Source organism: Staurois parvus, unplaced genomic scaffold, assembly GCF_062004578.1.
Source record: "Staurois parvus isolate SC_StPar_1 unplaced genomic scaffold, SC_StPar_1.0 ptg000544l, whole genome shotgun sequence".
Lineage (NCBI taxonomy): Eukaryota > Metazoa > Chordata > Amphibia > Anura > Ranidae > Staurois > Staurois parvus.
The window spans coordinates 1,017,745-1,045,348 of record NW_028318340.1 but is presented as its reverse complement, the minus strand read 5'-3'; the positions used below and the strand labels follow the sequence as shown (position 1 = coordinate 1,045,348).

At 42.4% G+C, this 27,604-nt stretch overlaps 1 protein-coding gene across 1 annotated transcript in view; it reads left to right on the top strand.

The window, feature by feature from the left end:
- Positions 1-27,604, top strand: part of FREM2 (FRAS1 related extracellular matrix 2) — a 281,323-nt gene that overhangs the window by 131,205 nt on the left and 122,514 nt on the right. The window contains exons 5-6 of the mRNA XM_089690817.1: positions 19,446-19,571; positions 26,459-26,710. Of these exons, the coding sequence (XP_089546943.1) occupies positions 19,446-19,571; positions 26,459-26,710 (378 nt within the window). The remainder of the gene's footprint in view (positions 1-19,445; positions 19,572-26,458; positions 26,711-27,604) is intronic.

The following is a 27,604-nucleotide window of genomic DNA, read 5'->3' as shown; positions in this document are numbered from 1 at the left end:
GAGAACCGGCAGTTGTCAGAGCGGGGATCGGCACCGATCATCAGGGCACTGATGATCAGTGCCCTGATGATCGGTGCCCAGCAGTGACCCCCGCAAGTTCCGATCAGCAGTGCGCCCACTAGCCCCGCCCACCCATTCCCAGCAGTGCCCCCACCTGTGCCCAGCAGTGCCCCCACCTGTGCCCAGCAGTGCCCCCACCTGTGCCACTCTGCAGTGCCACCTACCTGTGCCCAGAAGTGCCACCTACATGTGCCCAGCAGTGCCACCCACCTGTGCCCACCCACCTGTGCCCACCATTGCCACCCACCTGTGCCCACCAGTGCCACCCACCAGTGCCACCCACCAGTGCTGTCCACCAGTGCCACCCACCAGTGCCACCCACCAGTGCCACCCACCAGTGCCACCCACCAGTGCTGCCAGTCAGTGCCACCAGTCAGTGCCCAGGGGTTGTGCCAGTCAGTGCCGCCAGTCAGTGCCCAGAAGTGATGCCAGTCAGTGCCGTCTATCAGTACCCATCATCAGTGTCACCTATCAGTGCCGCCTATCAGTGCTGCATATCAGTGCCGCCTATCCGTGACCCCTAATTAGTGCTGTCTATCAGTGCCGCCTATCCGTGCCACCTCATTAGTGCTGCCTATCAGTGCCCTTTAGTGCTGCCTATCAGTGCCCATCAGTGCCGCCTATCAGTGCCCATCAGTGCCGCCTCATCAACGCAAATCAGTGAAGGAGAAAAAATACCTGTTTGAAAAATTTTATAAAAGAAACAAATAAACTTTTTTTTTTTTTTCAAATTTTTTGCACATTTTTTAATTTATAGTGCAAAAAGTAAAGCGCCCAGTGGCGATTAAATACCACCAAAAGAAAGCTCTATTTGTGAGAAAAAAATGATCAAAATTTCATATGGGTACAATGTTGCATGACCGCGCAATTGTCAATCAAAGTGCGGCAGCGCTGAAAGCTGAAAATTGGCCTGGTAAGGAAGGGGGTATAAGTGCCCGGTAGGCAAGTGGTTAATCTTCTATTACAGCTAACACTCCCCTCCCCCCCCAGACTGACTAGATGTAGAATGTTGTTGTCCAGAGGTGCCCCTGTGCTCCTTCATCCAGAGTGGAAGCACTCTAATACAGGAGGTGTGTTACAGGCCAGATCACCAAGTGAAAACAGAGGGAGGGACCTCTGTCCCTAATAGACCCCAGATCTCTCCATAAAGAGGACCTGTCATGGCTAATACTATTACACTGGCTGTTGTTCATCCTTTTTAATAGCAATAAAGTTAATAAAAAAAGTATTTAAAAAAAAATTGAAATGAAAAAATAATTAATTAATGAAAGCACCCCCATGCTTACGGTCAAATGCGAACGCACACGTAGGACCTTCACAAATATGTAAATGGAAATCGCACCACACATATGTGGTGTCACCACGAACATCAGAGCAAAAGCTATCATTTTAGCCAGACCTCCTGTGTAACTTGAAACTGGTAACTTCTAAAGGCTTTTAAAGCGTTGCCTATGGAAATTTTTAGGTGCTGTAATTTGTTGCTTTTCCATGAGCAAAAGCAATTTTAATGCATGACATGTTTGTTATCTATTTACTTGGCGTAATATCATATTTTATATTGTACTAAAGAATTGGGTATTATATTATGTTTTTGTGCATTAAAATCAATTAAAGTGTATTTTTTCCAAAATATTTGCTGCGCAAATATTGTGCGACATAAAAAAATGCAATGCCCACCATTTTATTTTCTAGGGCCTCTGCTAAAAAAAATATATATATATTGTTTGGTGTTCTAAGTCGATTTCTAGCAAAAAAAAGATGTTTTTTTACATGTAGAAGAGGAATGCCATAATTGGCCTGAACTGGAAGTGGTTACATCTGTGCAGCTACATGATCCCTGTTATAGTCCACAGGTGACTTGTGTATATTGGTAGCCAACCTCATACATTTGTACATCTTACATTTATAATGCAGATATTCTGCTTCCAGTTAACCTGAAACAGGTTGGTTCCTAGGAAATGTAACAGTGAGAGCTAAAACTACTCTGGCCTGTTATCTTCTCACCCCCAGAAAAGAATACACAGAATAAAATGTCATGTTTAGAATGAGACAGGAGAACTGGTTTGTGTAAGCTGATTCATTTAGGAGTGAAGAAGTGATAAAATGATTGCTAAATGTAACTTAGTAGAGATAAGTGATAAAGAAGGCATGCACTGGCAAGGGTCCCGCTCAACATCTGTCTTTTATTCCTGGCCTCCATTCAAGAGGTGAACATTAAGGGATTGATTTACTAAAGGCAAATAGACTGTGTCCTCTGCAACTGCAGTTGCTCCAGAGTTTAGTAAATGAAGGGAAGTTCTGTTGACTTCCATCATCCAATCATGTGCAAGCAGAAATGATGTTTTTTATTTTCCTAGCATGTGATTGGGTATTCTTTGTAAAGTGAAACTTTGCCTCATTTACTAAGCTCTGGAGCAACTACACTTTCAAAGTCCACAGTCTATTTGCCTTTAGTAAATTAACCCCATAGTGCCTCCATGCTTTGCTGGTGTGGTGTGCACTTGTAGGATATGTTATCTATTCATTCTCATTTTATTATCCAATGGCCGGTGGTGGAATTCTGTGAGTTCCTTTGGTTATAATAACTAGTGCTTTTTTCACTTTGCACTTTGAGAAGACCTTCTCTTTGGGAAGACCAGGTTGTCCATTGTACCCACCTTTAACCACTTCCCTATAGCACCAAGAGAAAAAAAAATATGTATGTATGTGTGTGTGTGATTTTGAATGTCAAGGTAGGGGGTGCACTGTCCTACCCACTCTACTGTCAATCACCAGGTCCCGGACGGAGATTCCCCGCCAACACCCGGTGATCGCTGAAGAACACTGACAGAGGAGAGGTCTGTATGTAAAAAATACAGATCCCCCCCTGTCAGCTCCAGCATGCTGCTTTGTTTTGATCTGCATAGCAGAACAATACAAAGCAGCATGCTTACACAGCACACATAGTAAAACAGCACACAGTTAACCCTTTGATCGCCCAGATGTTGACCCCTTCCTGCCCAGTGTCATTAGTACAGTGTAAGTGCTTTTTTTTTTTAGCACTGATCACTGTATTAGTGTCACTGGGGATGTCAGTGGCAGTTAGTGTCAGAATGCCCGCTGCAGTCCCGCTATAAGTCGCTCATTGCCGCCATTACTTAAAAAAATTTCCAGTATATATACCGCCATTTGTAGATGCTATAACTTTCACATAAACCAATTAATTTACACGTATTGGGATTGGGATTTAGCAAAGACATGTAGCAGAATACATTTTGGCCTAAATTTTTGAAGAAATTTGATTTTTAAATTATTTTTACTAAACATAGCAAAAAGTCGAAAATATTGTTCTTTTTTCAAAATTGTCAGTCTTTCTTTGTTTATAGCGCAAAAAAAAAATGCAGAGGTGATCGAATACCACCAAAAGAAAGCTCTATTTGTGGGAAAAAAGGACATAACTGTCATTTATGTACAGCGTCACATGACTGCGCAATTGTCAGTTAAAGTAACGCAGCGCTGTATCGCAAAAAATCGCCTGGTCAGGAAGGAGAGTAAGTCCTCAAGAGGGCAAGTGGTTAATGAAGCAGCACTGAATGGGCATGGCCAGGTTGTGCTATTCAGGGGACTAAGCTTAAAGGGGCCAACCTACTTGCTCTATATACATCACAGTCCTTTTACCCACAGAATATGCTTTAAAGTAGAACTGTAGTCAAAACCTTTTTTCTTTTCTTTTTTTTTTTCGTCAGAGCAAGAGAAGGTTATAGTCCCTGTCAGATTTTTTTTTTCACCATCTTTGTCCCATTCAAGAGATTTCCCTTCACTTCCTGTCCCATAGCCAAACAGGAAATGAGAGAAATCCCTGCAAAATAAGGGAATTCCTTGGGGACCCCCAGGTCACCAGAACTAGTGTCCCCATTGGAAGATTTGCACTTCATTACTTTTAAGGAGACAACCCAAAATTTGGGATTTTTCTTTTACTTTCACTTTCAACAATAATGGTAAACAGGACAAATAGAGAGGGGGACTCTTCCTAACAGGGACACAGACAGCAATAAAAAGCACTCTAATCCCTCTCCACTCTGTCCAAAACTAAAAAAAGAGAGTCAAGGGAAGAGTCAGACAATTACAAACTTCAGTACAATAATTTTTAAAACATTAAACTCTTCCTTTCCTTCTGCATTTAGCCTACCTTCCAAAGTATATGGTTTACATAGTATGCCATATTAAGCCCGGTGTACAGAGTGCAGTGGTCTAGAGTATAAAATATAGCGTCTATAGTGTAGGATTTAGGAGTGTGTAACACAGACAGTGCAGGGGTCAGAAGTGAGTATCACAGGGGTCAGGAGTACATTTTGCAGAAAGTGAAGGGCTCAGGAGTATGTAACACAGTGCAGGGGTTAGGGGTACATATTGCAGGGTTCAGGAGTGTGTAATGCAGAACGTGCAGGAGTCAGGAGTATGTAATGCAAAGAGTGCAGGGATCAGGAGTGTGTAATACAGAAGATGCAGGGGTCAGCCGTATGTAATGCAGAGAGTGCAGGGGTCAGGAGTGTGTAATACAGAAGATTCAGGGGTCAGGAGTATGTATTGCAGAGACTGAAGGGCTCAGGAATGTGTAATGCAGAAGAGGCAGGAGTATAGATGGGAAGGCCTAGAAAAAAAATGAAACATTGGGGGAAAAAAGCTGTTTTATTTCCATTTTTTCCAAAGCTGTTTTTTTCAAGAAAATACTGTGGAATGTATTGTTTTACAATGATAAATAATATATTTATGACATGGTATTCAAACTATATAATATGAAGACCTCAATAAAAGATTTCTGAGACTTTATGTAAAACGTTTTTTTCTCATGGCTTCAAAATTTCCAGAAATTTTACATCTCTAGTCAGGAATAGGTAACACCTTGTTTTACCTATTCCTGACTAGAGATGTAAAATGCAGGGGTCAAGAGTGCAAACCACAGAAAGTACAAGGGTCAGGAGTGTGTATCTCAGAAAGTGCAGGGCTCCAAAGTGTATAATGCAGAGAGTGCAGGGGTCAGGAGTGCATATCACAGAGAGTGCAGGGGTCAGGAGTGCATATCACAGAGAGTGCAGGGGTCAGGAGTGCATAATGCACAGATTTCAGGGTCAGAAGTGTGTATCACAAAGTGCAGGGGTCAGGAGTGCATAATGCACAGATTTCAGGGTCAGAAGTGTGTATCACAAAGTGCAGGGGTCAGGAGTACATAATGCACAGATTTCAGGATCAGAAGTGTGTATCACAGAGTGCAGGGGCCCAGGAGTGCATAATGCAGAGATTTCAGGGTCAGACGTGTGTATCACAGAGTGTGCAGGGGTCAAGAGTGCATAATGCAGAGATTTCAGGGTCAGAAGTGTGTATTAGAGAGTGCAGGGGCAGGATTGGGAAATACGGACAGCGTAGGGTTCACTAGTGTGTATTAGAGAGTGCAGGGGTCAGGATTGGGAAATACGGACAGCGTAGGGTTCAGGAGTGTGTATTAGAGAGTGCAGGGGTCAGGATTGGGAAATACAGACAGCGTAGGGTTCAGGAGTGTGTAATGCAGAAAGTGAAGGGTACAGAATACAACCTGAAGTGAGCCCCTCCACCCAGTTTAAACCCCCCCCAATTTTGCCCCAGTGCAGATTCCTCTCTACAGCCCTAAATCCCACTCAGAACAGATGTCCCTCTCAGCCCACCCCCTCAATATAGACCCCTTACTATAGACCCCCTTCCATTTTTTAAGCCTTTGAAGATACAGAACAAATTCTGCAATTAAACAACATTTTTGCTTAGATCCATGTTCTTTTTGCAATGTTTGCTCAAACCATTCCTTGTAAATCATAAGTTGGAGAGGCGATGTGAAAGGTGGTTGCAGAGTTTTTTTACTGAGCTCCTGGAAAGCATTTTTATTATGTAACCCTAAACTGACAAATGTTGTTTTGCTTGTTGAGGCTGCCTGTCAGGCTCGCTGTGCTCTGCTGTTTTCTTCAGCCATTCAGAGAATGTGCAGGGTTGTAGTCAGAAAAAAAGTCAAATCAGCAATCTGCATTGCTGAACAATGTTTTCCTCCAAATGAGAGCTAGAGTTTGGTCCAGCTGGAGATGGCAGTAAAGCCGGCCTTCTACATGTTGAAGATAATATACAACACTGGAGTGAAAATGGATCAATTTCCTTGTTGCCTATGACAGATAAAATTTGATTGGTTGTGACAGGTGATTGTAGCTGTATTAGTGCACTCAAAACAAGAACAATTGAGTACTGTTTAATAAACTTTTTTTAATTTGCAGTAACATTTAGATTTTCAGGGCAAGCTTTAAGGGTGTAATGCAGGCCATAGACGGGGAGAAAAACGGCCGATTTTTCTTTAAAAAAAAGAAAAATCGGTCGTTCGAGCGGCCGACGTTACCAGCAATGGTAAAAAAAATCATCCCGTCTACAGCCGGCAAAAAGTGTCCCTGCAGAGAGCTCCGCTATTTCTTTGACAGTTCTCTGACATTTATAGCGGTTGCAACAATGTATCTATTTGTATCCATTTAGGATACATAGGTTTTTATTCGGAAACAAATAGATACAATGTTGCAACCGCTGTAAATGTCAAGGAACTGTCAAAGAAATAGCAGAGCTCTCTGCAGGGACACTTTTTGCCGGACTGGAATTCCTCTTATTTTTCATCCTCTTCTTCTGCTTCCTCTTCTTCATCCTCTTCTTCTTCTTCATCCTCTTCTTCATCTTCCTCTTCTTCTTCATCCTCTTCTTCTTCTTCTTCATCCTCTTCTTCTTCTTTTTCTTCTTTTTGTCTTCCTCTTGCAGGTCACTGCTCATGCGCAGATTTTTTTATCGGTAAAAAATCGGCCGATTTGCCCATCATTGCCGTGAAAATTGGCCGATCGGCAAAATCGGCCGATTTTTTTCCAGCTTTACCGATAAAAAAAATCTGCCAAAATACCGAAAAACGGCCAAACAAATAGCCCACTAATGATCCGAAAATCGGCCGATTTTATTTTCGGCCGAAAAATCGGCCGATTTTCGACCCATCTATGGCCCGCATAACCCTTTCTTCAAGGCCCAAGCAGTAGGCCTACAAAGCTTGGGCCTTGAAGAAAGGGGCACACCCTGAAAGCTTGTCCTGAAAATCTGCATGTTACTACAGATAATAAAAAAGTATCACTGTTAGTACTCAGTTGTTGATTTTATTGGTTGTGATAAACGGCATCTATTGTAGTCCAGTTTTTATTTATCCACGCCAGTTAGTCCACAGTTTTCTTGCTGTGAGAAAATGATTGATGATACATGGATGGCCCCTCACAGTCAGTGACCTAACTGGAATTATTATACACAAGAAGTCCTCATGCACACTGGGCGTTTAACCACTTGCCTACAGGGCACTTATTCCCCCTTCCTGCCCAGGCCAATTTTCAGCTTTCAGTGCTGTCACACTTTGAATGACAATTGCGCAGTCATGCAACAGTGCACCCATTTAAAAAAATTTTTTAAACAGATAGAGCTTTCTTTTGGTGGTATTTAATCACCTCTGGGTTTTTATTTTTTTGATAAACCAAAAACAACTGAAAATGTTGAAAAAAATTTTTTTTCTTAGTTTCTGTTATAAAAGTTTGTAAATAAGTGATTTTTCTCCTTCACTGATGTGTGCTAATGAGGCTGCAGTGATGTGTACTGATAGGCTGCACTGATGGGCACTGATAGGCGGCATTGATGGGCACTGATGAGGAGACACTGGTAGGTGGCACTGATGGACATCGACAGGCATCACTGATGGTCACTGATAGGCGGCACTGATAAGCGACACTGATAGGCGGCACTGACTGGCACTGTTAGGTGGTACTGATGGGCACTGATAGGCGGCACTGATATGTGGCACTGACTGGCACTGATTGGCAGCACTGATAGGTGGCACTGACTGGCATTGATAGGTGACATTGAAAGGCATCTCAGATGGGCACTGATATATGGCATTGATGTGAACTGGTAGGCAATGATATGTGGCATTGATGTGGCACTGATGGGCACTGGCAGGTGGCATTGATGAGCACTGACAGCTGGCATTGATGTACACTGACAGGTGGCACTGATGGGGCTACACTGATCATCAGGGCACACTGATCATCCGTGCCCTGATGATCAGTGTAGATGTTCCCTCTGAGGAATGCCGATTACTGGCTCTCCTCTCCTCATGGGCTGTCAGCGTGAGGAGAGAAATGCTGATAACCAGCATTTCCTTATTTACATGCGATCAGCTGTGATTGGACACAGCTGATCACATGACAGAGCCAGCGTCTTCGGCTCTTTCCGTTGATCGGTGATCCGCTGTGTCCGAGGCACCACTGATTGCCACGCTGCGCCCCATCATATGACATCCTCCCAGAACGAGAGAACCGCCTTGCGCCCGTCATTTCCTTATATGGCGGGCAGGGGGTGGTTAAAAAACACCAGTATCGTTAGCTGTATAGAATCATGTTAAAAACGCTTTCTGCATTTTTTAGCGTTTTTGTATTAGCGTTTAGCCACATTTTTTTAGAAAAAAATAAACAAATACAATTGTGCTAAAAAACACCCCAAAATGCAAAAAAAACTCCTCTAGAAACCCACTAGTTCTGAGTTTTTTCCTGCCTAAAAACACCCCTGCCAAAAAACGGTGATTAAAGCCTATGTGTGTATGAACACACAGAATAACATGCTGGGGATTTTACTGGTTGTAGAAAAAAACTCCAGAAGCCAAAAAGAGCCGCTGTAAAACTGTCCAGTGTGCATGAGGACTAAGGCTTGGTTGACACCTACAGTGTGGGCAAGCGCAGGTGTGTTCCTGTACATCATGTGTAGGGCAGCCCAATCATTTCCAAAAATGCACCGCATAGAACTATATGGTGCTGCATTTTTGCATGTGTTTGCAGATGGGTGGGGGGCCATTAACAATTGTAAGCACCACTACGCATGGTGGGCAGTGTGTTTCTGTGCTTGTTGGGAAAGTGCACAATTTTGCGTACATTTTCGACATGCATAGATATACAGTGCCCTAAAGTATTCATACCCCTTGAACTTGAGCTATTTTGCAAAGCAGAATGGGCAAAAATTTCACTGTAGATGTGCAAAGCTGGTAGAGACATCCCCAAAAAGACTTGCAGCTGTAATTGCAGCGAAAGGTGGTCCTACAAAGTATTGACTCAGGGGGGCGGAATACAAATGCACGTCACACTTTTCACATATTTATTTGTAAAAAAATTTGAAAACCATTTATCATTTTCCTCCCACTTCAGAACTACAGTATGTGCCACTTTGTATTGGTCTATCACATAAAATCCCCCAAAAATACATTTACAATTTTGGTTATAACATGACAAAATGTGGAAGATTTCAAGGGGTATGAATACATTTTCAAGGCACTGTACCCTAGTCTAAAGCTGGCCATACACTGAAAGAATTTTTTTGCTCCTGCCGTCTGAACAAAAAATTATAACTGATTCCTCCAATCATAATAAACAGTGCAGATAGACAAATCTCCTACTGCGGCTAGTGTATTTCGAGAGCCCTGCCAGCTGTCAAAATACCCAAATATATTTCAGTTGAAGGATGTTGAGCAGGAGGTTTCCAAAAGGGCTACCCACCAAGTGAAAATCAGCTGGTTCACCAGGAAAAAGCCAAAATTCCCAAAGTGTATGGCCAGCTTAACTCCCTTAGCAACATCCTTGTGAACCCGAACACATGCAGCACCCACATCCCTGATCCTCCACCTTACTCTAATAACCTATGCCCAAGTACAGTAGTAATGTTAAACCCCAACTCCAGGACATTTGATGATCCCTGGCAGTGGGACTGAGCATTACAAGGGTTAACTGCTCATTTAGTGTAGGGGAGAAGAGAAGCACTTTACCTAATCTGCTCACACAGCACATAGCTCTCCACCATTCTCCAGCAGTGGTTTGTCTAATGAAGGGTTATAGAAATCAGGAGCTCAGATTACTGGAGCATAGGAGAGAAGAAGCTGCAGGAACTGATCCAGCAAGTCCCCTAGGCCTAAACAAACAACTGAACCTTGTAGAGTTGGAAAGATACTAGAGGCTCATTTGTTTTAGATAACAAACATGTTATGCTTACCTGAATGCATGAAGGTAAAAAAACCTTTAACATTTAGAACCACTTTAAGCTGTCCTTCACATTAAAATGTTGGGTAGATGTCTTTTGTTGAAGTTCTATCTGCTTAAAGTGGAGTTCCACTCACCTGTCAAAAAATAAAAGTCAGCAGCTACAAAAACGGTAGCTGCTGACTTTTAAAAAACAGCCATTTACATGTCCCTCGATCCCATGGTGTGTCTCCCGCAGCCCGTTTCACAGTCCGTCCTGTATTCCAGGAGGCTGGCATCTTCAGTGTGGGCACCCGGCTGTGACAGCTTGCGGCTTCACAGCCGGGTGCCCACTGCACATGCGCAAGTAGCGCTGCACTTTCTGAATGGTCCTGTAGTCTTCTGGGACCTGTCACGTGTCCCACGTGGGAGGGAGGAGGACACCTTCCGTTTCCGATCTCCTAGGCCAGTGGTGGGCAACCTTTTTTTTCAACTGAGCCAAATCTCGCCAAAACCACGATTGAAATTTATTTCGAGAGCCACATTTTTAAAACTGAAAATACATCCCCCATATAGTAATTCATCCCCCATAGTGATTCATCCCCCATATAGTAATTCATCCCCCATATAGTAATTCATCCCCCATAGTAATTCATCCCCCATAGTAATTCATCCCCCATATAGTAATTCATTCCCCATAGTAATTCATCCCCCCTATAGTAATTCATCCCCCATATAGTAATTCATCCCCCATAGTAATTCATCCCCCATATAGTAATTCATCCCCCATATAGTAATTCATCCCCCATAGTAATTCATCCCCCATATAGTAATTCATCCCCCATAGTAATTCATCCCCCATAGTAATTCATCCCCCATATAGTAATTCATCCCCCATATAGTAATTCATCCCCCATATAGTAATTCATCCCCCATAGTAATTCATCCCCCATAGTAATTCATCCCCATAGTAATTCATCCCCCATATAGTAATTCATCCCCCATAGTAATTCATCCCCCATATAGTAATTCATCCCCCATATAGTAATTCATCCCCCATATAGTAATTCATCCCCCATAGTAATTCATCCCCCATATAGTAAGTCATCCCCCATATAGTAATTCATCCCCCATAGTAATTCATCCCCCATATAGTAATTCATCCCCCATATAGTAATTCATCCCCCATATAGTAATTCATCCCCCATAGTAATTCATCCCCCATAGTAATTCATCCCCCATATAGTAATTCATCCCCCATAGTAATTCATCCCCCATAGTAATTCATCCCCATAGTAATTCATCCCCCATATAGTAATTCATCCCCCATAGTAATTCATCCCCCATATAGTAATTCATCCCCCATATAGTAATTCATCCCCCATAGTAATTCATCCTCCATAGTAATTCATCCCCCATATAGTAAGTCATCCCCCATATAGTAATTCATCCCCCATATAGTAATTCATCCCCCATAGTAATTCATCCCCCATATATTTAATTCATCCCCCATATAGTAATTCATCCCCCATAGTAATTAATCCCCCATAGTAATTCATCCCCCATATAGTAATTCATCCCCCCTATAGTAATTCATTCCCCATAGTAATTCATCCCCCATATAGTAATTCATCCCCCATATAGTAATTCATCCCCCATAGTAATTCATCCCCCATATAGTAAGTCATCCCCCATATAGTAAGTCATCCCCCATATAGTAATTCATCCCCCATAGTGATTCATCCCCCATATAGTAATTCATCCCCCATAGTAATTCATCCCCCATAGTAATTCATCCCCCATATAGTAATTCATCCCCCCTATAGTAATTCATCCCCCATATAGTAATTCATCCCCCATATAGTAATTCATCCCCCATATAGTAATTCATCCCCCATATAGTAATTCATCCCCCATAGTAATTCATCCCCCATATAGTAATTCATCCCCCATATAGTAATTCATCCCCCATAGTAATTCATCCCCCATATAGTAAGTCATCCCCCATATAGTAAGTCATCCCCCATATAGTAATTCATCCCTCATATAGTAATTCATCCCCCATATAGTAATTCATCCCCCATAGTAATTCATCCCCCACATAGTAATTCATCCCCCATAGTAATTAATCCCCCATAGTAATTCATCCCCCATAGTAATTCATCCCCCATATAGTAATTCATCCCCCCTATAGTAATTCATCCCCCCTATAGTAATTCATTCCCCATATTGTGTCAATTCACTTACCTTTGCTCCGCGCGTTCCTCTCGCCGTGTTCCCGCGCCGTTCCGGTCTTCAGGGCGGACTGTGAGAGGAGAGGAGTTCGTCACGCTGCCCCGCCTACATCCTGACAGCCAATGTTTGCCACGCTCTGCGGGCCGGATTAAAAGGTCTGCCGGGCCGTATGCGGGCCGTAGTTTGCCCATTGCTGGGCTAGCTGCAGAGTCCTGACTTTTGGGGCGGCCGCCCGAGAGGAGGGAGGGGAGCGGGCGCCCGGCACACAGAAGAGCCGCATTAATGAGTGTAAAGAGCCGCATGTGGCTCGCGAGCCGCGGCTTGCCGACCACTGTCCTAGGCGATCGAACCGGAAGTGGGAGCGGGTACCTGTCAAATTCGGGTACTCGCTCCCCCCCCGCACCTATAAAGGTGCCAATCCTTAATGGGGAGTGGGGGAGCAGTCCTTAAAGCAGAACATCCCCTTTTGGGTGGAGCTCCGCTTTAAGAAAATGTTTGTTATAGAGAGGTGGGACCAGATCTTCACTTGATCTTAAAAAGAATCTAATGTTTTTGTAAATATTTTCTTTCTTTATTGATTATGTTTAAAACTAAATAATATAGTTTAAAAAAAATAAAACATATATATTATTGTATTGTTGTAGGAGCAGTTGTCCTGGAGTTGGGGTATAACATTACTACTGTGCTTGGGCATAGATTATTATTAGAGTAAGGTGTAGGATCGGGGATGTGGGTGCTGCATGTGTTCGGGTTCACAAGGATGTTGCTAAGGGAGTTAAGCTGACCATACACTTTGGGAGTTTTGACTTTTTCCTGGTGAACCAGCTGAATTTCGCTTGGTGGGTAGCCCTTTTGGAAACCTCCTGCTCAACATCCTTCAACTGAAATATATTTGAGTATTTTGACAGCTGGCAGGGCTCTCGAAATACACTAGCCGCAGTAGGAGATTTGTCTATCTGCACTGTTTATTATGATTGGAGGAATCGGTTATAATTTTTTGTTCAGACGGCAGGAGCAAAAAAAGTCTTTCAGTGTATGGCCAGCTTTAGCCTAGGGTTACAGTACCTTCAAAATGTATTCATACCCCTTGAAATCTTCCACATTTTTCCATGTTACAACCAAAATCGTAAATGTATTTTTTGGGGATTTTATGTGATAGACCAATACAAAGTGGCACATAATTGTGAAGTGGAAGAAAAATTATAAATGGTTTTCACATTTTTTACAAATAAATATGTGATAAGTGTGGTGTGCTTTTGTATTCAGCCCCCCTGAGTCAATACTTTGTAGAACCACCTTTCACTGCAGTTACAGCTGTATGTTTTTTTTGGGGATGTCTCTACCGGCTTTGCACATCTAGACAGTGACATTTTTGCCCATTCTTCTTAATCCGGTAAATATGAATATTTCTTATATACATTTACTGCTGGTAGGCGAACATCCAAGGGCCGATTTACTAAAGGCAAATAGATTGTGTACGTTATAGGAGCAGTTGTACTCTGCAAGTGCAGTTGCTGCAGAGCTTAGTAAATGAGGTAAAGCTTCACAGTGCAAAGAATACCCAATCACATGCTAGGAAAAGTTAAAAAAAAGGACTTGCTTGTACATGATTGGATGATGGAAGTCAGCAGACCTTCCCCTCATTTACTAAGCTTTAGCGCAACTGCACTTACAGAGTGCACAGTCTATTTGCCTTTAGTAAATCATCCTCCTAAGCTCCTATTCACATTTTTCCAGGCTATTTCTATCTGCTTTAATGGAAAGGAATGCTGTGTACAGAGCTCAATACCGGAAAAAGTGGTAGTTATAGGGCTGTTGCCTGTAGTTCTACTTGAAATGTGGTAGGATGTAAAGATGGTGCAGTAATAACACATTTATAGTAGAAATAACTTTGCTGGTGCTGCACGATATTCAGTCAAGTAGTCACACATGTACATACATTCAGAATGCATTACCAGGAATTTTAACAGCATGATCCACTATTTAGACCCTGTGCACATTCTGCACTACCGAGCAATCTCCTGTATGGCCATGGTTACCAAATAAACCCATACCTTTCACAGAGCAGAGAGCTGTCTCCTGCAGATGGTGGATGATATATGGATATTGCATATTTAAGGAATTTACACATACATGAAGATAAGGCTATGACAGATTTATATGATCTGTTTGTATTCATCCCCCTATCAGGTGTATTATATCTCCCCAGTATTTTCCCAAGGATATACATTAGGTTGGAGTAAATCACACACTGACTGATGGGTATGTGACATCTGTGCCAGCCTGGACTTTAATTACAAGGTGCAATGTTAAATGAGAGGCGCATATTTCCACAGGCTTACATACAGGGGGCCATTTCAGATAAAGGATGATTAAAGAGTAGAGTGTTCTGTTGGATGGTGCAGGCTTCCTGCTTATAGTTAGGTCATATACTAGTTGTTTATGGCCTGCTGATGCTCAATTGAGATCATGGAATTCTGCTTTCAGATAGACTGATACTTTACATACCTGCATGTGTGTTTCCGATTACTGTCTGTACACACGTGCCTTGTGTTGTTAGGCAGCCAAGTGCTATCCACCAAGATGGTGGGCAGCACAGTGGCTAAATGGTTAGCACTTCCACCTGGCAGTACTAGGGTCGCTGGTTTGAATCCCAACCCCGGCACCACCTGGCTGCAGTTTGCATGTTCTCCCTGTGACTGTGTGGGTTTCCTCCGGGTACTCCGGTTTCCTCCCACACTCCAAAAACATGCTGGTAGGTTAATTGGCTCCTGTCTAAATTGGCCCTAGTATGTATATGTATGAATGTGAGTTAGGGACTTTAGATTGTATGCTCTTTGAGGGTTAGGGACTGATGTGAATGTACAATATATGTATGTAAAGTGCTACGTAAATTGACGGCGCTATATAAGTACCTGAAATAAATAAATAAATAACCATATCATAAAGGGGAAGCTGAAAAATCCAGTTGTTGCCATTGCATCCAGATTTAATTTCCTAAAATGGCAGCTGGATTTTGGTTACTTGGGCAAGAGAAGCAGGGGGAGCTTCTACTTGGGCAAGAGATGCAGGGGGAGCTTCTACTTGGGAAAGAGACGCAGGGGAAGCTTCTACTTGGGCAAGAGACGCAGGGGGAGCTTCTACTTGGGCAAGAGACGCAGGGGGAGCTTCTACTTAGGCAAGAGACACAGGGGGAGCTTCTACTTGGGCAAGAGATGCAGGGGGAGCTTCTACTTGGGCAAGAGACGCAGGGGGAGCTTCTACTTGGGCAAGAGATGCAGGGGGAGCTTCTACTTGGGCAAGAGAAGCAGGGGGAGCTTCTACTTGGGCAAGAGATGCAGGGGGAGCTTCTACTTGGCCAAGAGACGCAGGGGGAGCTTCTACTTGGGCAAGAGACGCAGGGGGAGCTTCTACTTGGGCAAGAGACGCAGGGGGAGCTTCTACTTAGGCAAGAGACGCAGGGGGAGCTTCTACTTGGGCAAGAGACACAGGGGGAGCTTCTACTTGGGCAAGAGATGCAGGGGGAGCTTCTACTTGGGCAAGAGACGCAGGGGGAGCTTCTACCTGGGCAAGAGACGCAACAGTCAATGTTAAATTCTAATGCCCATACACACAATGAGAATATCGGACGAATGATCGTCCGTTTTTTTTTTTGCCTGTAGTCTCATTTTGAAAGTGAAGAGGTTACTAAAGATACAAAAATTCTCATAAGACAGAAAGAAGATCCAGAAGTGATGTAATGTATTTGCATTGTATTTTCAGATGAAAACCATACTGACTAAACAAAAATTTTACAATCTGGCATCGTACAAGAAAAAATTTCATGCTTGTCCCTTCAAATAATTTCAGACAAAAACTGTGTGCTAACAATCTGATTATCGTATGATAGCTTCAAAAGCAGTATTTTTCGTATGATTTTCTGATCGTGTACACTAGGCTTGAGTTTAGGGTTTTTTTAATCAGCACAAGGGACAGTGCTTAAATTGAATGAAACGTTTCCCTTGTGCTGGTGGATGCTGTCTTAGATAGCATTTTCAGTCCTCTGACCCCCCAGCCCTTTAGATTGTATGCTCTTTGAGGGTTAGGGACTGATGTGAATGTACAATATATGTATGTAAAGTGCTACGTAAATTGACGGCGCTATATAAGTACCTGAAATAAATAAATAAATAACCATATCATAAAGGGGAAGCTGAAAAATCCAGTTGTTGCCATTGCATCCAGATTTAATTTCCTAAAATGGCAGCTGGATTTTGGTTACTTGGGCAAGAGAAGCAGGGGGAGCTTCTACTTGGGCAAGAGATGCAGGGGGAGCTTCTACTTGGGAAAGAGACGCAGGGGAAGCTTCTACTTGGGCAAGAGACGCAGGGGGAGCTTCTACTTGGGCAAGAGACGCAGGGGGAGCTTCTACTTAGGCAAGAGACACAGGGGGAGCTTCTACTTGGGCAAGAGATGCAGGGGGAGCTTCTACTTGGGCAAGAGACGCAGGGGGAGCTTCTACTTGGGCAAGAGATGCAGGGGGAGCTTCTACTTGGGCAAGAGAAGCAGGGGGAGCTTCTACTTGGGCAAGAGATGCAGGGGGAGCTTCTACTTGGCCAAGAGACGCAGGGGGAGCTTCTACTTGGGCAAGAGACGCAGGGGGAGCTTCTACTTGGGCAAGAGACGCAGGGGGAGCTTCTACTTAGGCAAGAGACGCAGGGGGAGCTTCTACTTGGGCAAGAGACACAGGGGGAGCTTCTACTTGGGCAAGAGATGCAGGGGGAGCTTCTACTTGGGCAAGAGACGCAGGGGGAGCTTCTACCTGGGCAAGAGACGCAACAGTCAATGTTAAATTCTAATGCCCATACACACAATGAGAATATCGGACGAATGATCGTCCGTTTTTTTTTTTGCCTGTAGTCTCATTTTGAAAGTGAAGAGGTTACTAAAGATACAAAAATTCTCATAAGACAGAAAGAAGATCCAGAAGTGATGTAATGTATTTGCATTGTATTTTCAGATGAAAACCATACTGACTAAACAAAAATTTTACAATCTGGCATCGTACAAGAAAAAATTTCATGCTTGTCCCTTCAAATAATTTCAGACAAAAACTGTGTGCTAACAATCTGATTATCGTATGATAGCTTCAAAAGCAGTATTTTTCGTATGATTTTCTGATCGTGTACACTAGGCTTGAGTTTAGGGTTTTTTTAATCAGCACAAGGGACAGTGCTTAAATTGAATGAAACGTTTCCCTTGTGCTGGTGGATGCTGTCTTAGATAGCATTTTCAGTCCTCTGACCCCCCAGCCCCATACCGCCGCTTCAGTAATCTTCCAGTGGTGCCGGGGTTAAACAGCTGCTGGACCTGTCACAAGATGGCAGCTGGATTTTGGTTGCTGTAGGCAGGAAACCATAGAAGGCAAACATTTGTATGTGCTTTGTGTCCTCCAGTCCCTTCATTTGACTTTTGGCATTCTCAATAGCAAGTCAGCTGAGTTTTGTAGACTAGCTTGAGCAAGAGACGCAGGGAGAGCTTCTATTTGGGCAAGAGACGCAGGGGGAGCTTCTATCTGGGCAAGAGACGCAACAATCAATGTTAAATTCTAATGCCCATATACACAATGAGAATATCGGACGAATTATCGTCCGTTTTTTGTTGTTTTTCTTTGCCTGTAGTCTCATTTCGAAAGTGAAGAGGTTACTAAAGATAAGAAAATTCTCATAAGACAGAAAGAAGATCCGGAAGTGATATAATGTATTTGCATTGTATTTTCAGACGAAAACCATACTGACTAAACAAAAATTTTACAATCTGGCATCATACGAAAAATATTTTCATGCTTGTCCCTTCAAATAATTTCGGACGAAAACTGTGTGCTAACAATCAGATTATCATATGATAGCTTCCAAAGCGGTATTTTTCATACGATTTTCTGATCGTGTGCACTAGGCTTAGGTTAAGGTTTTTTTTAATCAGCACAAGGGACAGTGCTTAAATTGAATGAAACGTTTCCCTTGTGCTGATGGATGCTATCTTAGATAGCATTTTCAGTTCTCTGGCCCCACGGCCCCCCAGCCCCATACCGCTGCTTCAGTAATCTTCCAGTGCTGCCGGGGTTAATACAGCTGCTGGACCTGTCACAAGCTCTCGTCAGAGTGCTAACTACAGTACTGTGAAAAAGTGATTGCCCCTTCCTTTATTTTTTTTTGTTTTTTTGGCATATTTATCACCAAATCACTTAATCATCAAACAAATTTTAATGTAACAAAAGATAACCTGAGTAAATACAAAATGCAGTTTTTAAATGATGATTTCATTTATTAAAGGGAATAAAGCTGTCTTAAACTGGAGAATTCAAAATATAATGCAGCTGTGCATGGTAGCCAATCAGCTTCTAAATTCAGCTTGTTCTGTGAAGCATTGACAAAAAAAAATGGAAGCTGATTGGTTTCTATGCAGAGCTTCACCAGATTTTGCACTCCCCAGTTTTTGTAAATCAACCCCATTGTCCATGAAGTTCGTACTCGGCAAAGTGACAGTACTTCTGGAAATGGCCTCCCCCATATACTCACTTTACCTTCTCTCCCCTAGCCTTCACTAATATCGGCTGTTTCGACCAACCGAGGGAGTGGTCACGCCACTCCCCCCTAGTCTTATGACAATGCTTGGGCCTAGCAATTGGCTGCTAGGCCTAGGCACTGTCATAGGAAGGTCGGGTACCATGCTTCCCTATACCGGGAAGTGCCATGTATTCATGCTGCTGCTGTGGAAGAGGAAGAAGCTGCAAGGGCGTGTATAAATACGGTGAGTAATAGGGGATCAAGGGGAGCCCATTGCACAGACACAGTCACGTTATCCTGCATGATCAAGGTGACAGTGCCTCTTTATGTGCAATAGCAACCACAGAATTATGTAACTGGAAATCAGGTATGCTAGAAATGAAAGAATTAGCAGCTGTATGCTTTGATTGTTGACATAATTTTAGCGCTAGGCTTGGTGTTCTTTTGTAATTGTTCTTTTGTATTTTGAAGCTTAAGGTTTTAATGTTGAGACACCCTTTTAGATTCATGTATTCATTTTGGTTTGTTCCCTTTCTCCTCTATCTAGAATCAACCGTGTTTATACCTAAGTCAATCTATAAAATTGAAGAAGATATTGGTGAGCTTTTTATACCAGTCAAGAGAAGTGGGGATGTTAGTCAAGAACTGATGGTGATATGTTTCACACATCAAGGTAAGCGTGTTTCCTAAATAGAAAAAGTCACATTTATACAAGTGTACTGAAAAGTGTCAAAGTGGCTACATTGCAACCGTATGTACACAACATCTTTCTTGAACGCCATAAAGGAAATTTATGCTGTAATATAAATTTGTCGTCTAATTTTGGCCTACTTAATATGATTGTAAGCCTAAATTCTTTTTTTTCTAACAAACATGTTATACTTACCTGTGCATGATGTGCTGTCTTTGTCTGTTCTCCTATTTACTATGGTGCAAGCTATACTTTAATAGTAAGCCACAGTCTCTCACATTTATACAGTACAGTGGGGCAAAAAAGTATTTAGTCAGCCACCAATTGTGCAAGTTCTCCCACTTAAAAAGATGAGAGAGGCCTGTAATTGGCATCATAGGTAGACCTCAACTATGAGAGACAAAATGAGAAAAAAAATCCAGACAATCACATTGGCTGATTTGGAAAGAATTTATTTGCAAATTATGGTGGAAAATAAGTATTTGGTCAATATCAAAAGTTCATCTCAATACTTTGTTATATATCCTTTGTTGGCAATGACAGAGGTCAAAGTTTTCCTGTAAGTCTTCACAAGGTTGGCACACACTGTTGCTGGTATGTTGGCCCATTCCTCCATGCAGATCTCCTCTAGAGCAGTGATGTTTTGGGGCTGTCGCTGGGCAACACGGACTTTCAACTCCCTCCAAAGGTTTTCTATGGGGTTGAGATCTGGAGACTGGCTAGGCCACTCCAGGACCTTAAAATTCTTCTTACGAAGCCACTCCTTCGTTGCCCGGGTGGTATGTTTGGGATCATTGTCATGTTGGAAGACCCAGCCACGTTTCATCTTCAATGCCCTTGCTGATGGAAGGAGGTTTGCACTCAAAATCTCACGATACATGGCCCCATTCATTCTGTCCTGTACATGGATCAGTCGTCCTGGTCCCTTTGCAGAGAAACAGCCCCAAAGCAAGATTTTGCCACCCCCATGTCTCACAGTAGTATGGTGTTCTTTGGATGCAACTCAGCATTCTCTCTCCTCCAAACACGACGAGTTGTGTTTCTACCAAACAGTTCTATTTTGGTTTCATCTGACCATATGACATTCTCCCAATCCTCTTCTGGATCATCCAAATGCTCTCTAGCAAACTTCAGATGGGCCAGGACATGTACTGGCTTAAGCAGGGGGACACGTCTGGCACTGCAGGATCTGAGTCCCTGGCGGCGTAGTGTGTTACTGATGGTAGCCTTTGTTACATTGGTCCCAGCTCTCTGCAGGTCATTCCCCCCGTGTGGTCCTGGGATCTTTGCTCACCATTCTTGTGATCATTTTGACCCCACGGGGTGAGATCTTGCGTGGAGCCCCAGATTGAGGGAGATATCAGTGGTCTTGTATGTCTTCCATTTTCTAATTATTGCTCCCACAGTTGATTTGTTCACACCAAGCTGCTTGCCTATTGCAGATTCAGTCTTCCCAGCCTGGTGCAGGTCTACAATTTTGTTTCTGGTGTCCTTTGACAGCTCTTTGATCTTCACCATAGTGGAGTTTGGAGTGTGATTGTTTGAGGTTGTGGACAGGTGTCTTTTATACTGGTAACAAGTTCAAACAGGTGCCATTGATACAGGTAATGAGTGCAGGACAGAGGAGCCTCTTAACCACTTCCAGACCGGACACTTTTACCCCCTTCCTGACCAGGGCAATTTTCAGCTTTTAGCGCTATCACACTTTGAATGGCAATTGCGCGGTCATGCAACACTGTACCCAAATGAATTTTTTACCATTTTTTTGAGATAGATAAAGCTTTATTTTGGTGGTATTTATTCACCACTGGGATTTGTATTTTTTTTGCTATGTAAATGAAATGTCCAAAAATTTTGAAAAAAAGTGTTTTTTTTATAAAATTTTGCAAATAAATAATATTTCATCATAAATCTTAGCCAAAATTTATTCCGTTATCTTTTTAGTAAAAAAAAAAAAATCCAAATTAGTTTATAAGCAAAAATTATAATTTTTAAACATTTTTTTTTACATTTTTATTTTATTTTTTTATATTATTATTTTTTATTTTTATTTTTTTTTTTTACATACTGTCACCCTAGCAGTACAGTGTCACCATGGTGACACTGTACTACTTGTGAGGGGTGATGAAGATTTTTTTTTTTTACACTGATTGCTTTTACACCCATATAGGATGTAAAAGCAATCATTTCTCTTTCTCTCTGTGTGCATTCATGCACTCATTGAGAAGAACTGAGTGAGCTGTGATTGGTCACAGCTTGTCACATGGTACAAGGCTTTTGTGAATAGCCTTGTACCATGTGACCTCTGTGATCATTCACAGATTTCACACATAGTAAGCAATGATGTCAGAAGTGATATCTTGCTTACTACTTTGCATGTGATCACTGATTGGCCAATCAGTGATCACATGATCGGGACCTCGTACAGAGGTCCCGCCCGACGATCGGTGTTTCACTGTGTCCGGAGGACACAGCGGGCACCGGATCGCGGTGCTGCGCGCTCCCAGGGAGCGTGCACAAGCAGGGTGCGGGGAGGCCGTTTATAGACGGCCACCCGACCCTGCAGTGCCACCGTCCGGCCGTTTATATACAACGGCCGGTCGGGAAGTGGTTAAAGAAGAAGGTACAGGTCTGTGAGAGCCAGAAATCTTGCTTGTTTGTAGGTGACCAAATACTTATTTTCCACCATAATTTGCAAATAAATTCTTTCCAAATCAGCCAATGTGATTGTCTGGATTTGTTTTCTCATTTTGTCTCTCATAGTTGAGGTCTACCTATGATGCCAATTACAGGCCTCTCTCATCTTTTTAAGTGGGAGAACTTGTGCAATTGGTGGCTGACTAAATACTTTTTTGCCCCACTGTATATGCTGTTGCTACACGGGAATTGCAGAAACGGTGCAATGTTGTAGATTATATACTCTTGCAGATTTTGCCTGGTATCCAGCAAGAGACAAGCATGGTCTCAGAAAGGAAGGGCCTTATTCAGCACTTAAAACAACCTTTCACAATCTTTTTATCCCAGAGGATCCCATAATTTTCAGGTCTCAGGGAACTCCTGCTAAAATTAATTCGGGGTCAGTGGGAAGAATTACTCTTATATTGATGGTCAGTGGAAAGAATTCCCTCCTTACAGTGGTGGTGAGAATGCCACCGTTACAGACATCTAGAAAGTGGCATTGGAGCCAGAATTATGCAGGCACCATTAGATGGAAGGTCAGTCAGTCACAGCTCAAAGAATCCCTAGAAACCTCTGGAGGAACCTTAGCATACCTTGCAACGTTTTGAGATGGGTACGAGGGACACCTATTAGCAAATGTTTCTGGCCATAGGACACCCCCCGACACGCCCCCTTAAAAGAGAAATATACAAAAAAATGCATTTTATATACAACTTTATAGATCAGACCAAAAGGAGGGACAAATGAGGAGCAAAGAGGGACAGAGGGACTTTGTTCATAATTAGGAACAGTCCCTTGAAATTAGGGACAGTTGGGAAGAATGCCTTAGGGTTCTACAGAACCTTAGTCGAGAATGGCTTCTTTAGTGCTACCTGTGACAAAATTCTAACCTTGCCTTGTGGCAGTCATAGCTTGTAAGCAGTTTTACAAGTTATAACATTGATTCCTATTTAAAAGCTGCACAGTAAGCATTCTAAAAATATATAATTTGTTAAAAGCATGTATTCCTGCTTGTTGATTCAGGGAATGACCCACAGTTGGCCAAAGGTGACATTTTGTTTATGTTGCATATTCAATCGACAAATTAATTTATGATTGGTTTGTCATAAGCCCCTGCCCTGTTTTTCCATTTCTCTACTTTTGAAAACTCTGAATCACAGAGAGAGTATAATGGCCTGATAAGTTATACAACAAGTAGTGAAAAGTGTTCCCTAGGATGAATGAGGAAACTGTAAATGGAAGAGAATGGCATATCTAGGTGTAAAATGTACACTGGTATTTATGTCATGTCCCCAGATCAGATTCCCTACTTACTATACCAGAGTGCTTGGAAAGCAGCCAAGTAAAGTATGAATAGGCAACATTTTTAAAATTGGGTAGCCCAAAATACACAGGCTGTGCTTAGATGTTTATCACTGGCTCTTCTCCAACTGCTATACTGTCTGTAGTCATCCTAAAGTACATTTAAAACCAAGAACAAAACTGTAATGTACAGTATATTGAAAGCTTTAGATTTTTCTTGTTTTTTTTTATCTGTTGATCCTGCCATTGATACACTTTGTGTCCTAGGGTCTCAGCATTCACTTATTGTATTGCTCCTGATTTTGGCTACTGTACATTCCCCTCCCTTTATCTTGAAAAACATTGTGGGGGTAGAGGTTTGTAGTTTACATAGATAACCAGGGCATGGCTGATAATACAACTTGGAACTTTTAGTGCAGCAGATTCACAGGTTAAGAGCTCACAGGTGTTTTAACAGGATCAACAGGTATTTGTTTTTCCATTTGTGGTACACATATGGACGTTTTGCTGCTAAGAGCCATGTCACCCTATTGTCATCAATGAGGTCTCTGGCAGGATCTTTAGGTAACCACTCAACTCTTCCTTTTTGATCTAACCAGTGAAGTGTTGATTCATTGCTGCTCCCTCGGTGATGAGCAAGAGTCTACAGTTCTTCTGCAAGAGAGGGAGCAATACTGTAGGAGCAGGTTAGTGCTCCTCTTCGCTATCCTTTTTCTGGTGAGTTGTCACCAAGGATTGCTAGTACTTCACAATGCATGTATTGGCATGCATTATAATATGTATAACCATAACTCACAATTTACGCAGCACTTTACGTAGATATTGTACATTTACATCAGTTTCTGCCCTCAAAGAGCTTACAATCTAAGTTCCCTAACTCACAGTTATACATACACATACTAGGGTCAATTTAGATAGGAGCCAGTTAAGTTACTAGCATGTATTTGGAGGGGTGAAGGAAACCCACACAGGGAGAACATGCAGACTCCTGGTAGGTATTGTAATCAGTGGGATTCAAACCCATGACTTTAGTGCTGTCAGGCAGAACCATTTAGCCACTGTGCTGCCCATTTAGTCTTAATTGTATCCATTCATTCTTTCCATTCATTCTTAATTCATTTTAAATTGCATCTAAATGTACATATTTGACATACACTATATTGCCAAAGGTATTGGGATGCCTGCCTTTACACACACATGTACTTTAATGGTGTACCAGTCTTAGTCCGTAGGGTTCAATTTTGAGCCGGTCCACCCTTCTCAGCTATAACAGCTTCAACTCTTCTGGGAAGGCTGTCCACAAGGTTTAGGAGTGTATCTATGGGAATGTTTGACCATTCTTCCAAAAGCACATTTGTGAGGTCCTCTCTAATTCATCCCAAAGGTGTTCTATCAGGTTGAAGTCAGGACTCTCTGCAGACCAGTCACGTTCCTCCACCCCAAACTCGCTTATCCATGTCTTTATGGACCTTGGTTTGTGCACTTCTGTGTAGTCATGTTGGAACAGGAAGGGGCCATCTCCAAACTGTTCACACAAAGTTGGGAGCATGAAATTGTCCAAAATGTTTTGGTATGCTCACTTCTTCACTGGAAGAGTCCCTTTCACTGGACCCTAGGGGCCAAGCCCAACCCCTGAAAAACAACCCCACGCTATAATCCCACCTTCACCAAACTTTACACTAGACACAATGCAGTCAGCCAAGTACCTTTCTCCTGGCAATCACCAAATCCAGACATGTCCATCAGATTTCCAGACAGAGATGCGTCATTTATCACTAAAGAAAACACGTCTCCACTGCTCTGGAGTCCAGTGACGGCGTGCTTTACACCACTGAATCCGATGCTGTTCATTGCACTTGGTGATGTAAGGCTTGGCTGTATCTGCTCGGCCATGGAAATCCATTCCATGAAACCCATTCTATGAAGCTCTCTGTTGTTGTGCTAATCTGAAGGCCAGACAAAGTTTAGAGGTCTTTAGCTATTGTCTCTGCAGACAGTTGGTAACTTCTGCGCACTATGAGCTTCAGCATGCGCTGACCCCGCTCTGTTATTTTACGTGGTCTACCACTTCGTGGCTGAGTTGCGGTTGTTCTCTGCTGCTTCCACTTTGTTATAATACCACTAACAGTTGACCGTGAAATATTTAGTAGCAAGGAAATTTAATGGATGGACTTATTGCTCAGGTGGCAACCTATCACAGTACCAGGCTTGAATTTACTGAGCTCCTGAGAGCAACCCATTCTTCACAAATGTTTGTAGAAGCAGTCTGCATGCCTAGGTGCTTGATTGTATACACCTGTGGCCATGGAGGTGATTGGAACACCTAAATCCAATGATTTGGAGGGATGTCCCAATACTTTTGGCAATATAGTGTACTTTGGGTGTGGTATTGTACTACATTGGGTGAAGAGGCAATAGAGTCTTCTGAATTTCTCTGTACCACTGATTCATATTTGGCAATAAATGTTTAAACTTTAGTTTTGTTATAATAATTTTTGTCATGCATTTTGTATGACAGATATGGGCTGTTGTATTGTTAATCAGTATCAACAAACTAGTAGTCAGGCTATAGTACTTAAAGTACAGACAGCACAGGTTTATCAAGGAACCCAAACTTTGGTAAACTGTTTTACTATAAAACAGCGATCCCTATTAAACCAGGCCTGTTAGTGGTATAAAAATACTAATACCAATATTTCTACAGGTAATTATGATCAATCAAATGAACACCTTTCTACCTGTTACCAAAGATGAGCCTGCTAAACACCAACAAGACGAAATATCCTGTCAGTTAACAAACTTTTGTTTTGTTATTAAAATGTTTGCCTCCCAGACATATCAAAATATGACAAATTGAAAATGAAATGCATTCCAACTCTGTTTTACAGGTACAGCTACTGGAACTGTCCCAACATCCGTTTTATCCTACTCTGATTACATATCCAGGTCTGAGGAGCACAACAGCGTTCTGAGGTTTGATAAGGGTGAAGAGGAGAAAATGTGCCGCGTGGTGATCATAGACGATTCATTGTACGAGGAAGCTGAGACTTTTAATGTTACACTAAGCATGCCTATGGGAGGAAGGCTGGGCACTGAATTCCCTTCTGCTCAGATCGTGATTCTGCCTGACAAAGATGATGGTAAGAAGCTTCTTAATCTCCAAATGTATACTATTCTTGAAAGTGTCCTCAACATGCAAGGCTATTGAAGTAGTAGTGCACTGAGAAATGTAGGAAGGGGAGTTATGTGTTTTGGTTCTTCCACTGATTAAAGCTGAAGTTTAGGTATGAATATTTTTGCATAGTTACACTGATTCACCTTGGATCAATGTAAGTATATACAGCGTGTGACATATTTTGCTGATCTTCATGTAAGCTGGATATCACTTTAGTAGGCACCTCTACTACAGTGATTGCCACTGGCTTCAGGGACCTGTGATGAGCGGCTGTCCTGCTGATTAGTGAACACATGAGGTTTCTCGCTTGGCATGGGCTCCATTCAGAGAACACTTTGCATTTTTTCTGATTGGACAAGGTTGAAATCTTGATGCCACCACCCCATCTCTTCACCTTATCCAATCAGGGAATGCTAAATAAAGTTATATTTAGGAGCGCTCAATGTGCATAAAGTATAAATAGAATCGTAGTGCACCCCCGAAAGAGCTGCTGGTAAACTCGTTTCCTCTCCCCTAGTTAAAACACACACAGCCAGGCACACAGTATTTTCTTCACTCTTCCACTGGCTCAAAAGAACAGTCTAGGGGTGTATTTTTAGGGTTTTATTGGATCAGTGAACTTGGATGGGGTGAAGGGAACATGGGATACTCCAAAACGTATGAACTGAATCATCTCGAGCTCTCTTGAGATGAATTTCTGTCGCTGATGGTGTCTATGACGTCTCCTTAATGGACCAAAAGCTATACCCAGTCACTGTTTTCCAGCACTTGGGTTATCTACTCACACAACCACAAGATTGTCAGTTGCCTCTGTTTGATATCCATCCAACTACCTACTGGGCACACCTCCCCAGGGATT